Below are 14,951 nucleotides of genomic sequence, written 5' to 3'. Positions count from 1 at the left end.
TTACATCAGGCACACAGCTATGAAATGATTTCTCTGCCTATTTGGATGAGCTCCCATCTCTGCTAACATGTTCAAACTGCCCCACTGACATCCTGAAATATGTACGAAACTCCAGCTCAAACCCTGGTGCTGTCTTCTCGTGAGAATTAGATGAACATAGAATCTCAGTTTCATTCTTTTCTTATTTAGTAACATCAGGACTAGCTCATCATCTCCTCATGTCAACTTCCTTTTTTTCACAATCCGTTTTTGAGGTCAAGTTTTCCGCAAAAACGGAGCGCGTATGTACGTTACACGGTGATTTCAGATGCATAAAATTCTGAATATCGTGTTGGTTTTATGCAGTGCCTTCAGTGTTTAGTGCTCTTTAGACATAAATTAAATTTTTTTACTTTTATCAAAATCTTATGGACTTTGGAAAGAGTACAGCAAAAATGTAGACCTAATGTAGAGGGGGGAAGTGATGAGGCACGAAAATGAAATGTGAAGGATTTATTAGACAAAAATCTCTGAAAGGGAGAAAAGCAAAATACAGGGTGGGCCATTTATATGGATACACCGTAATAAAATGGGAATGGTTGGTGATATTAAAGTCCTGTTTGTGGCACATTAGTATATGTGAGGGGGCAAACTCCTCAAGATGGGTGGTGACCATGGTGGCCATTTAGAAGTCGGCCATCTTGGATACAACTTTTGTTTTTTTCAATAGGAAGAGGGCCATGTGACACAAACTTATAGGTAATGTCACAAGAAAAACAATGGTGTGCTTGGTTTCAACGTAACTTTATTCTTATGTAGTCTCTGGTGTGCTATTCACCGTTATCTCCTGAAATGTCTTAAATCAGCTGTCCAACACTCCATCTGATGTTTTATGGCTGTTCTCAAATCTAAGTGAATGAAGCATCCTAACTACAGTTGTTCCAAAACAGAAACTGGTGAGTGAAGTCAGATGTGCTGTAAAAGTTTGGATTGGCTTAACAAGTCAGAAAAAACTTTGCTTCTTCTGGATTTGGACATGGGTGTATGGAAACACACCCAGTTATAAGTGAGTCTTTTTGGATGTGAGATTGCGCCAAAACAATCAGGAGAAATTGTAATTTCTGACTTCTCAGAGAAGTCCAGTGTGACGACTCAAATTTGGGTATAAAAATGTGAATTCCATTTGTAATTTTTCCTTATTTTAAAATATATTTTCAGCTTAAAAAGTTTTTTGACAAATTTCTAAAATATGTTGTCATATTTTTATGACAGGTGGTGTAATACATTGCAAAACATTCCTATTGATACAATGTAATTATCAACACTTTTTCTTATCTTTAACCACAAAATAATTTATGTGTGCTTTTTAAGTATTTGTATAATATCGGGTTATGCATTTTATAAGTAAAGAGTTGTACTGACTGCATGTGACCACTAGATGACAGTGTTTGTTTGTTTTTTATATTTACTGAAGCCTTGTTTTGGCTGCATGTCAATAAAATACATTTTGATGACAAAGCTTGAACTAAAACTTTGTTAACATGTTATTGCTGTGCATCAAATCATCAGAAAATCATTCACTATAAATCATTTAATCTTTTAAAATGCCCTAAACATGGCAAAATAAGTTTGTTTCACCTCAAATTGTACTGTAATTTTGGATAAAGCACATAATTCCAAAATATCTGTAACACCCTAAGAATCTGTTCTACTTAAAATACTGTCTCCTATGTCACACAAAATTACTGTCTTGTAGTTTTGGTGCTATCTGTTTTACTTTCATGAGCCGGTGCAAATGATTGAAATTTATTCAGAGGCAGAGAGAGTCTATTTGTCCCAGAAATACATGGCATTTTCCAGTGTCTGTAGTTGTAGACTGTGGAATGAAGATAAAACTGAAACTGATGTCTAAAACTGGTTGAATAAAGATCTGCTGTTTATAGTTTTGAACCAACAAAGGCTTGAAATACTAAATGCAAATTTTCAGAGCATACTGCATGAGTGACAATTTGTGAGCTGTCCTTGAAAAGCGGAGCACGTCCCACTTCCTCATCCTGATAGGAAGTCAAATAGATGCGGCCAAAGAGGTTATCCTCTTATCAAGGTCAGCATCCATGTATGCCCCCTATGCTGTTATGTAATATGCTGAGCAGTAAACACACTCATTGTGCCAGTATGTAATGCCTAGCCTTCTTTATTAGTCACATTGACAGGTGGGAATAAAAGACAAATACATAACCTGTGCCATTTTCAGCACAGTTAAAAGGCCAACAGAGCCCCAAACCACACAGACACTGCCACCATTGATTAACTGTTTCAAATCAAAGATACATGAATATGAAGCTAATTACAGAATGCAACACCAGCCAGAAATCTAAAATGCAAAGGATGAGCTGTCATTTGTCACAGCTCAGCTCGTAGACTGAAACAAAAGAGGGAAATCAGACAAGGTGGCAACTTAAAATTACAAACCATAATTAAAGAGAACTTGTTTTTCAACAGGTCAGTAGTGTACAGTAAAGCATATATATATTTGTAGAAACAAAAATATCTCCAGAAATCATGCCATAGCTAAGCTGGTCTAAGTCAAAAAGTTGGTAGCAATGTCAGGACATGGAGCAATGGAGGGGGGAGACTGAGGAGAGGAAGCTTTTATAGCCAAGTTCACTGGGCCCCGGGGTAGCGCAAGCAGAACAAAGTACAATACAACACAAAATCCCAAACAGAGACCTCTAGTGCCATTGAGTTGTTACAAACAGGTGTCTTTGTCTCTCTTATTCTTCTCTCATCTCTTTGCCTCTATTACATCAAACCTCAACTGCATTTCTATGAAAATAAATAGCTACACCTAGTTTGGTAATAGAAACTGACCTCTTAACTGAATGTAACTTGCTCTGCAACCTTCTAAAAATAGCAGGGAGTTATATTTTAATAACAGGTGATCTGGTGCAAGTAAAGTAGTGTAAAGTTGGAGGTACAGATACTAGCCTGCATATCCTGACCTTTTCTATAAGTTTGGGCAGCAGGAATCTCCATATAGACATGTACTGTACTACAGTGTTTTTACTTATAGTCAAGATGTAATATAAATAACCTGCTAGTCTTTTTTTTTCTTTTGATTTCCACTTAAAACATATCAGCTAAATAAATGGACGCAAATAAATAAATGCTTTGAAAGTTTTGAAATATAAAAGGTCGTTCACTTCTTGTTCTGTATCACCCTAAACGTCAACTGCACCTCTACCAAGATGAACAACAAAGTCATGCCCATTCCTGATAATAGCAACTGTCTTCCTAACTGACTGCTTGACTTGCTCTGCAACCTTCTAAAAATACAACAGAATTATTCTATAGGGTGCCTAGCAGAGCGTTCAGTTTAACCAGTCACGGGAGTAAAATGGAAAAAACACTCAAAAGTTCTCTCCACCATGCTTGTGCACAGGTACTCTGACTTCCTTACAGAGTCCACAGACATGCATGTGCTAGGTTAATTAACAATCATAAATTTTCAGTAGGTGTGAAGGTGAGCATGGACATTCTGTCTGTCTCACTGTGTAGGGCTGGCAGGCTGGCAGAGTGTACCCTGCCTATTGTTCTGTGACAGCCAGGAAAGACTTGAGCATCCCCCAGCCCTGAATTGGATGGATGGATGGATGGATGGATGGTTGGTTGGTTGGTTGGTTTGTTGGTTTCTGATCAGTGTGAAAATTCTTCCCAGTGCTGAGTATACAGATGTGAATTTCAGAATTCATCTGTCATTCAGCTTTTTATTTTCACAAATGGTCAGATAATTTTTATACCAGTTTTTTAAGGAAAATATTCAGTAGTCTATTTGTCACAACACAATCATTTCTTCACCATTTGTTTTAAATAATTAAGAAGTGAAAGAAAATAACTGAGCAGGAGGATATTTTAGAACGAAATAAAGTCAGGTTTCTACAGCATTTTTCTTCAGGAGCCGACACTCTAATCTGAGCTACTTAAACAATCGCTTCATGACAGTCCACTTAAATAAAGTTAAACAGATACAATCTGTTTCTCTTCTGCTGTGAATGCAACAACTGTCTCACTGACACAGCAAAAAGCCCATTGTTAACTTGACCTCCAGTTAAGCCATTTAGCTGACACTCTTAACCAATGTTAGTTGCAGTGAGAGGAAGGACTGGGTGGAATTTTATTTCTTAGATTACCAGAATTCCAAGCCACAAACCTGAAAGTAAAAATCAGAAAGAAATCCAGATAAAAAGTCAGACGTAAGCAAAGCAAAGAATGTTTTCTCAGACGAGGATTATGTGTTCTCGATCAACCTCGACCTGTCTTGACAAGTCCGCATAAGGCCTGGAGTATTCTACATATCTGGAAAATTACACAACAGCACCATAAACAGAAAGCTCCTTGTTACTTTTTTCTTCTTTTCTTATATGACTTACCAGATTAACAAGCACAATGACCCAGTGAATGAAGCAGTGATAATGTTGTTGTTATTGTTATGTAATAATAAATAATCACACTTTAAGAATATCCACACATATTCTGTCATTTATATCACTTCGGAAAACATCAAATGCCCTTGGCCCACATGCGTCTGATTGGATGATGTTAAACTAGATTGTAACTTACTGATAAAGGTTTTGGGTAGATAGGCAAATCATTTTCATCACCACCATACACATTAGTTGTAGCTGTCATATTTCATCAGGTGACTGTAGTCTGCAAATCGAAAGTTATTCCAGGTTAGATTTGTATAGTAGTCTAACAAAAGTTCTTTTTCCGTTTTTGGCATTGTGATTATTTCATTTACTACGATAAAGAGACGTTTTACATGGATAATGATGCCTGTGGATTCAGATTCCACATTTCTTTACCAATTTCCCTACTGAAGGCGGATTTTTCTGTCTGGCACAAGTCATATATCACAGTGACAGTAAGCTAATAGCCATACAATCACACGGAGGTCAGTAAGCCAGAGTTGTGACCTAGGTTACAGTGAGAGGACACTGTAGTCTGCTTCTTCCTCTTTATAAGGGTTTGACATATCCTGTTATTCAGACAAATCACCAGCTCCCAAAGAGAGACAAAACATGCTGATACGACTGGATATCCTTCAGCGCCCACAGGACAAAGGGATGTCTTTCATCCAGGAAAGTTGGACTGCGGTCCTGAAGGGAGTGGTGAGAGTACGTCTGAATAAAGATGTGTGTCACTGTACAAAACCTGCACCTTGACCTTCAGTGTTACTGATAAAGTACATGAGGACATCCGGTCCACTATTTGGGAGCTATGACAGAACCGTCAACAGCTTTGATTGGCTAGATTCACTCTAAATTTATAGTCAGAGTAAAATTAATGCTTTGACTTATTTATCAATATCAGAGTTTGAAACATGCTTGGTTGGTATTGTTTAATATTGATAAAACCATGTAATGGTTTGACTGGAAATGCCTTTGCTTAATAATAAAATAATGATGTTGTGCCAGTAATGTATATGTGATAATACCCAAATAACTGTGTATCTGTCCCTTTGTATGCTTTTGTACAGTTATGGTTATATAACCACTTGACAGCTCCATTCACTTGCATTTTGAAGTCAATTAATGTGCTCAAAATGACAATACATGCTAAACATGGACATACATGATTGCTAGTATTATTAGCAGTGCTAATTTTTAAAATCTACTTTTAGATTTTGATTTTCTATAGTTATTACAAGAGTATTGTTATCAAAAACTACTCTGACTACAATAACTGAGAAATGAAAATCTTATACTTTTGAAGAAATGTTTAAGAACTTCTACCTTTCCTTTAAAATATCAAGTTATTATTTTATTTTTAATATTTGAAATGTTTGTCCAGTGTCAAAATGGCATATTCACAGGCTCACTTGAGACTGCAGACATTATCTATTTAACTATGTATGTATATGTGTTCCAAATCTAAATGTTGGACTGTAAAATAAGGGTTGAAAATGTAAACATATTGAGTGAAAAACACTTTTTAAATCCATATTTTCAAGTATGGTTCTTTTATTGGTTTGTACAGTGAATCGGTTGATTTTCTATACTAGGCTGGAGCCATCTTTCCTTTGAATACAAACATACATGTTTGACTTTGAAAGTCCTTCGGAATGACTCAAACATACAAGAGGACAGAGGGATGCTTTTATCTAAAGTGCCTTTTACCATCATGAATACATCTTTTTTTATTATGAGTGAAGGTTATGTGATATAAAATGTATCATGAGTGGAAGGTCATCAGCTTATTAAAGCCTTCATGATAAACAGATGTATTATTTCAGTCTTGATATATGCATCTCCATCACATAAACTCAATGAGAAGGTTCCTGGGAAAGTGATTTGAGTTCTTTTTCTTTTTTCTTTCCTTTTTCTGATCAGTTGATTTTGTCCTTCTGAGCCTCTTCATCAGCCTTAACCCTTGAGGCAAGTAAACACATTGAGTATAATGAAACCTGTATAATACCACCTCAGGCCACTGTCTTTTAAATCTTTCAGTGCATTCTTCTCTGACAAATACTAGGAATGACAACAAAGATGTGAAGTGTGATGCCAGTACATGAAAAGAATGTCTGTCTCTGCAACAAACCTTGTTTACTTTTACAGCTCTGAAATTCTTTCATATGACTTTTGTGGTCACTTGAATGCAGAAGGTTGTCGTGTTTCTTGGTGTTTTTAGTTTGACGTTTAACTTGCAATGTTCACCAATGCTGTCAAATTAGCATTTAATTATGCCACTATGCTCAGGTAAATGGAGTTAGCTTAATGCTGAAAAAGTAGTATTTATTAATTTATGTCATTTGAGTTTATACACTACCAAATTCCTTGGATCCTTCTTTTCAGCGTCCTCGTCTTTTGAACCTTGGGTTGTGTCCACTCCAGTCATTCTGACACTTGAGTATTTTGTCAACATTTTCTGTTGTCGCTTTCTTTTTTATCTCAGTCATACTAATACAGTACTTGTGTGCACGACTGCAGTACCCCAAACATTAGCACATATGCTGCTGCTACGCTTTTCATTCTATGCTCTGTGCTTTGTGGACATCTACTTAATGTGACGTGTTTCTGGTTTTATTCCATCCACATAAGTGGTTTAGTGCAGCACTCTTCTTGTGTTATCTGTCAAAAAATGGATGGAATGAGTTCTATTGGCTTTTTTTATATCATACCTCAAATTTCTATTGAGTAAAAGTTATCGTACAATAATTTTCTTTATAAATGTATCACCCAGCTTTGCCACCTTGGTCAGCAGATGCCAAGCCTGCTATCTGCCACCACACCAGTGTCCCATAATGAGTCCATGACGATGCCAGCCCAACTGCCACCGTGCTTCTGCTAAGTCTTCAGAGAACTGGCCACTTGCCATGCTCTTCCACCACCAGGTGCTGGAAAAGCCTCCAGTGGGGTTACATGCCCTTCATTAAGCCCTATCAAGCCGCAATTTCAGCCACCATTTCACCGCCATAGCTGGCCACCTGTTCTGCCTCTCCATCATTAGCCACCACCTCAGCACCTTGGCCACTTGAGAAGCTCCGCCTTCACAGCCATCCTCCTACTAAGCCTCCAGAGAGATTTCACCTTCACTGGGCTTTTCTGTGGCCGTCAGAATTGTTCCACCTTATCCACCGGGCCACCTAAGTGTTGCCTTCTTTGTCATTGCTCTTCTGTTCTATCCCCAGTGCTCGCAACCTTTTTTTAACCCCAGATCGGTCTCCCTGTCCTACTCCAGCAAATCCTGCAATTTCTAACATCAGCTGTGACAGTGAGTCTTGCAATGTGTGCATTTCCAGAGCACCACTAGGGCACTTTGGCAAGTATTTACTTGTCTGTAGACCAATTTAGTCAACATGATTACATTATACCTGTGCAAGATATAGTTATGAAACCTTATTGTATTGGCAAATTAAATGAAGGCCAAGTCTGATGATATTGATGTAGTTGCCAGTGTGAGTCCATTGGACCTACTCTAGTTTTCTTTCAGACATCATTTAACTGAGAAATTAGGCTTTTTTTTCCTCACAAAAACTGTAACTGATGAACTCACAGTTGTGCAACAGGAACAAGTCTGAGCATGGGGTTGACAAGCCAGAGAGACAGTAAGCTTTCACATCCATAAGCCAACAGACATGTTTCTGTCAAACTGAAAATTATTCTGTGCAGCTACAGTATGAAGACATTACATGAAAAGGTCAAGGCCACTCAATAAGACAGCCAAAGAGGGGATGTTTACAAATTGGGAAACAGCTTTCATGCATCAGCTGGACAGTAAAGTTTCTGCTTTTAATCTAATTGGGACAAAATGCTGTTTGTGTACACAGTAGGGACAAAGTTTTTCAGTGTCACTACACATTATTCAGTTCAATATTTAGTCTGTTTGGCATATCAGTTAGACATTAAAGTCTTTGATACTTTTCCACAGAACTATAATTTTTTTATAAGTCTGGGTTTAAGTTTTTAAACCCAGACTTATAATTAAGTCTATGTCTATAATCATATTAGATGCTGTTTCTTAGCATTTTATTTTTTAACTAAATGAAATGACTTTTATATGGAACTTTTTGTGGCCGGTGATGTGGATTAAGGAGAGTTACAACAGAATTGCTTGTATCATGAAGAAATGTCAGTTAGTGAGGTTAATAATAACAAATTTCCAAGAATAGAAAATATTGAGGGATTCATCTTTATGCCAATAACCTGGAAATGTGTGTCATACACAAACAAGAGACACACAAGATGCCCTTTCAGTGCAAAGGGCAGCGCCTGTCACACAGGGAAGGCAATGTAGATCATGCTGTTTTACAGTGAGATAGCATTATATATTAAGGTAGCACATTTTGGAATTTAGATAAAAACACAATCACATAACAATATCGTAGTATATAACTAAATGAAAAAACTCTGTCACCTCTGTGGATAAAGCAGTAACATTTTTATAGCAATAGCTTTCAATCCTTTTTCCACATGAGGTTCTCTTAAACTAATGTTAAAATGTATCAATAAGAAAAATCAGATAATAACACAACTGACCTTAATAAGAACATTATTGAGCCTGTGATCCAAGCTGTGGCTCCTGCTATAGCCATTGTGTTGGCTAATGGCTGTAACATTAACTAGTGCTGTAAAAGGCTGGCTATACTTGGAGCAGGTATAGCAATCACTCAGCAAAAAAAACATTAAAATCACTGACAGGTTCAGATGAATGACACTGTTTATTTCATTGCATTAGATTATGTAATGCTTTGCTGAATAACCTTGAATCCTGGCATTATGCTGGTTTGACTTTTCCATCTAAAGCAGGTGTGGACCATTAACTTTCCCAAGTGGGCACAGCTTATTGTTGCCACAATAGTTCCGGTTTCTCATGCTGCTCCTTGGGAAAATTAATCATCCACTGCTGATCTAAACAATGCTGAAATCCAGGTACATCACTCTATGACAAAGGCACTCCCCAGTGGCAGCAGCCTCCTCCAGCAGGATATCAAGCATCTGTGGGATCCTCTGGAACAAGCCAAAGACCTGCCATACTGCCACAACATTGAGATACCAGGCACCACAGGACAACACAAATGTGTAGACCAAGGCAGACCTACACAGTATAAGGACTGTGGTTTTAAATTCATGCATACTGCATGTTTTATATATGTGCTTATTTGCCTATGGAAAAGTCAGGGTCCAAGTGAACTACTGATTCATCCTCCACTAACATGATGAGTTTAAGGATCCAACAAAGTCCAACAGTACATCATTTTCTTAACTTTTATCCAGTTCAAAGTTGCAGGGGGCTAGAGCCAATCCCAACAAATATAGGGCAATATCCTAAAGGTATACAGGTACTGTATTTATATGTACTACTCTATAACTTCCACACTTTTACACCCATTTTCTTAATGGGCACCTTTTGCCAGGCAAACATGGTAAATAAGAATTCAGTGTTAGTGCTTTAGTGCAAGGATTGTAGGTATGCAACCTATGCTGATATGCTTGGCTAAAGTCCTCCAGAAAGCCAGCACTGCATAGCCAGCACTTATACATAGGTAGAATGCTTTGATGGAAAGGGAGTGATAGCAGAGCTCACAACTATTAGAAAGAAACACGGACGAGGGATTCAGTGGACAGTTTTCATTATATTTAACACTGTATACTTTCACCACCAAGCATTTTTGGTTTTTCTGACTTCATTGTTTTTCTATGGCAAGGGCTAAGCTACTGTGTCTGTGTGTGGTTTGCCAGCCGCACAATAGCAGAGAGAAAAGCTCTCCAGAGGGTCATCACCACTGTCCATAACGTAACTGAATGGCCTCTCCTCTCCCTGGAAGATCTTTACATTTCCTGCTGCCTTAAAAAAAAGCCCAGAGCATTCTAAAAGATCCATCCTACCCTGGACACTTTCTGTTTGAACTGTTGCCCTTAGGCACACGTTTCAGGTTTTCAGGTTTTAAAAATATCTTCATCCAAAAGATGCTTTTTTTTGTTAAAAGAATGAACTGTGCTAGTATGACCATAGAATGTTAAATGTCTCTAATGTGTGGTATACATACATGCATGTATACTGTTTAAGACATTTAAGCCTTTATCAGGCCTTTGCACTTTGCATCCAATTTTGATTTAATGATGATTTTGATGTGTAATGACAATAAAGATATTATTATTGTTGTTGTTACTATTTTACCTTTACCTGGATAAATAATGGCCACACTAACTAACTGAACCACTTGGTGGTACAAACTAGTTACATGAACGTACGGCTAGGCCCATATTAAGCTTCAGTTGTTATCTCCTTAACACAGCACATGTTTTGAAGTCATAGCAAGTGTTTCTTCGCATTTTCTTATTTTCTAACATGTTTGTATATGGGAATATAGAAAGAGCATTTAATTTAACTGAGATTTGCTTTTTGTTTTAAATAAATGTATATTCATAAGCGTTCTGAGCGTTTAAAAGCCATCTCTATAATGTTTCACCGCTGTATGGCACCAATAGCCCTCCCATACTCGGAGGGGGCGTTCCCGTTTGTGTCAGCTCTCGGGTCAGTCAGCAGCGGTCTCCGTGTGCAGGCACTGCTGAACGGGGAAAGACGCTACTGCTCGGCCGGGCTGATACCACCCGAGATGTTCCTCCTCGAAAAGCCGAGCTTTTAAAACCGATTTTTTAAGTCAGCGGTTTGAAGTAAGGGCGGCTAGTCCAGCTCTCGGTGACCGGCTGCGAGAGACAGATGAGTCTGCGGTGTCTCCGCTTGTAGTGAGCTCTGTCTTTGTTTGGCTGTGGTGTCTCTTCTTCAGCTCCGATATGGATCATTTAGAGAAGGAGCACAGGTCCGACGACGAGGCTGATTATGAAGACGAGGAGGTGGACCCCAGAATACAGGTGATTAACCTTTACTTTTAAAGCATTAAGCGTGTTTTATTAATCGGTAAGGGTTCGTTGTTTTCCAGACAGCAGTATGTCTTTCTCCAAACCGCTGTAGCAGCTAACAGCGAAGTCCTAGCATGATTCAGCCCCTGGATTTTCTTAGTAATTTAATTTTTGTTGTAAATACAAGGTAACACTGTTAGTCTTTGTCTTCTGTGTTGGTTGTGTGCAGATTGTAGTAGCTCCACTAATACTGGATGAAAGTATTATGTTCAAAAAGCTAGTCCAGTTAATTTACAGGCAAGTCAAAATTTAAATGGTAAAAGCCAGTAATATGAGTAAAAATGTACTTTGGTATTTTAATATCAGGCTTTAAAAGTCATTTAATAAGTTGTTTAGTCTAGAAAAAGTAAACCTAAAAAAATTTAATGAATAATGATTAAATAAATGTTTGCTTGGTCAGTCCAAGCTTTCTAAATAAATGCAATTTACCAAAGAACCTAGAGATGTCTGGTAATAAATATATGACACTCCTGTTTGAATCGATGAATAGTAGTATTTGGGTTTATTTGTCGAAGATCATTTCACAGGATAACATGCAAACACCAGCACGAAAAAGTTATTCATGTTGCCTCCTGTAGGGGCCATAGTTAGCATTTTCTTTACAGTGGTTTTTCTTTGGGTAAATACAGATTTACCCAAAGAATACAGATTTCTTAATTTGTATCTCCAAATACTCATATTTCTGGAATCAGAATTTGAATTTAAGGAAGATATTTGATATCAGTGGACCATTGACAGTTTAACACTGCAGTCTTTTCTGCACCTTTTATGAGGGAAATTTAGCGTAATGTACAATTCACAGTTTCAGTGGTTTTATTATTATTATTTTTTAAAGCACATTAACATTTTAAAAGCCATAGTTTACATTCCCTTCTTCCCCATGTTCACATAATTCTTTCCAGATGTTGCTAGTTTTTCTCTCCCATAGTTTTAGGTGTTGTGTTACATTATTATCTCCTCCTCCTTTTTGCTTCATCACTTTGTCATCATCTCTCTTCCAGGGGGAGCTGGAGAAACTCAACCAGTCCACTGTCGACATCAACAGATGTGAGACGGAGCTTGAGGTCAGTTATTTGGTGCACACAGTGTTGTGTGCATTGAACGTGTTTGTGTTTTTCCTTTCAGTGTAGTGGAGTTATGTTAGCTTTTGACTGATCAAGCAAATAATCATGCTTATATGACCCCTGTCAGTAATTAATACTTAACATCTACTTCATCTGCTCTTACAAAGTCATCGCTCAAAGAGATCAAGTGTTGTTTTGAAGGCTTCAGAATATAGATACAGTTGGACCTTTCCTTTTTGAAGGCCAAATTTCATATAAAGTTCAGATTTTATTCCATGTCAGCAGGTTTCTGCCTACAAACTAACTTGTTACTTTTTTGTGTGAGACACTGACTTGGTGTGTTATATTACAATAAACTCATTTAAGCCTTAAAAACATTTTGCTGACAGCTGTATCCAAATCAATTTACAAAGATCAAGCATGTGAGCTTCAAAGTCTTGGCAAACCACCTCTATATGAAGCAGTTTGACTGTTGTGGAGCTATAAGCCCGTGATGACCAAAACAGAAGGAATGTGCTGCAGAGACACGACTCTCACTTGGGCCATCAAAAACCATTTAACTTGGTGAACTGATCTTTGATCCCATTAAAGCACAGAAGCTGCTGATGGCTTGCATTTATATAGTTCAGCAAGATTGTGTGCATTTTTATGGGGCTGAAAGTCCAAATCTGTGTTGCACTGCACAAGTTGACAGTTCTTCATGGGGTTAATCGGGGCACTCAGAGGTTAAGCTGAACAGGAGTGCGTGACTTTGCATCTTCTCAGGGTTTCTTTTAAACACGAGGTCTGTATTATTTTTTTTGCAGCACAGAATATAGTTGCTCAAATAAGACAAGAACATTTTTTGCACATCAATGCAGCTTATGATGCTCCACTGGTAAATATAAGCAACAATAATACGAAACTTAAATTATCCATTCACCCCAGCTGTGCACACTCAGCTTCAGAACTTCCCAAAGAAATCCATCCTTTTGTTTATGTCAGCAGCGGGGACACTGTCTTCTTATTTGAATAAAGGTTTCTGTTGTTGTTACACTAAGCAGTGTGGTATCATACTGCTTTTGTTTTGCCTAAAGAGGCTTTTGATTTGAAACGTTTATGCTGCTGATGAGTAAAATAAAGAGGTTGGAGTAGTACCGATCCCAGTGTTGTGAAAAAGAAAATGTATCTTCACAGCAGTGACGCAAATGATATTTAATTTAGCAGATAACCACAAGTTGCTGACACACCGCCTTAAGCATGAATGTATTGAAGCTGAAGTGCGTCACAGTGTCAGCATCCAAGCCCTGAGAGAGAGGACAGACACTCTGCACCTCAGTCTGCATCAGCATCAGTAAAAAAAGTTCCTTCCAATAAAAGCTGAAAATAAGTACTTCTTTGACATTTTTAATTCAAGACAATTCTGTTTTATTTAGATGGCTCTAAATCACATTAATAGTCACTTCAGGGTGCTTTATACTGTAAGGTAAAGACCCTACAGTATTAGAGAAAACCCCAACATCAGATGATCTCCTATGAGCAAGCTCTAGGTGACAGTGGCAAGGGAAAACTCCCTTTAATAGGAAGAAACCTTTAACAGAACAAGACTCAGACATGGGCAGCCATCTGTCCTGACCAGTTGGTTGTTAGGGAAAAGAAGAGAAAACGGAGAGCATAGGGAGACAGCAAAACACAGCTTATGGGAGAGAGACACAATTTAATGACATGCCTCATGTAAACATCAGAGGAGGGAAAAGAGATGAATGGAGAAGAAAAGTTTAGTGTGTCACAGAAAATCCCCCAGCAGTCTGAGCAGCTGGATCAGGGTCACCTGACTTTCTAATCATTATTAGAAAGGAAAGTCTAACTTTAAAAGTAAAAAGGGTTTCTGTCTTCTGAATCCAAACTCGGAGCTGTTTCCACATAAATTATTTCATGTTGACTAAGTAACACATTAGTTGGAAATGAAACAATGACTGCTGAGGGTTTTGTAAGCCACATCTGACAAAATATGTGGAAACTCTACTTCTTTTGATAGACAGACAAGGACAAAAAGAGTGTTGATTTTTTTTTTTTTACCTCAAACTTAAAAGTCAGTACTTTATCCTCTCATGTTCTGGGGGTCAGAGTTAAAACATATATATCATATGTTGTATCACTCTGTAATATTTCTGGCATAGTTTAATTGCTGACAACTTGATTAACAGAATTTAAAAATAATTCAGATAATCCTGAATTTATCTTAAGCTAAATTTCTTTCTTTAAGGATAAAGAATCACTGATTCTTGTATCTCAGTTAAAAAGCTTTCAGTAAGTTTTTGAATGTTGTTGGTTAGAGAAAACTTTTTCAACTCTTCTGGAAAATATTGAAAATGTTAATCCTGTGAAGTAATTCAGTGAAAGGGCAGAGGGCTTATGAAAGTCACGATGATTCATCTTCTGGGGAATGCTTATGTCTGAATCATTTCTTGACAGTTTATTGATGTTCAGGCATTTTAGTTTAAGC

The 14,951-nt window shown here is 37.6% G+C and overlaps 1 protein-coding gene across 1 annotated transcript in view; it reads left to right on the top strand.

The window, feature by feature from the left end:
- The first annotated feature begins 10,981 nt into the window (after window positions 1-10,981).
- The window catches only part of sh3bp5b (SH3-domain binding protein 5b (BTK-associated)), a 35,056-nt gene continuing 31,086 nt past the window's right edge, over window positions 10,982-14,951 (top strand). Inside the window, exons 1-2 of the mRNA XM_084944004.1 lie at window positions 10,982-11,354; window positions 12,404-12,466. Coding sequence (XP_084800130.1) covers window positions 11,277-11,354; window positions 12,404-12,466 — 141 coding nt within the window. The 5' untranslated portion in view covers window positions 10,982-11,276. The remainder of the gene's footprint in view (window positions 11,355-12,403; window positions 12,467-14,951) is intronic.

Source organism: Perissodus microlepis, chromosome 11 (genome assembly GCF_051167445.1).
Source record: "Perissodus microlepis isolate ML-2025 ecotype Zambia chromosome 11, ASM5116744v1, whole genome shotgun sequence".
In the NCBI taxonomy this organism is placed as follows: domain Eukaryota; kingdom Metazoa; phylum Chordata; class Actinopteri; order Cichliformes; family Cichlidae; genus Perissodus; species Perissodus microlepis.
Note: the sequence above shows the minus strand (reverse complement) of the source record. Positions and strands in the feature narration are given on the sequence as shown.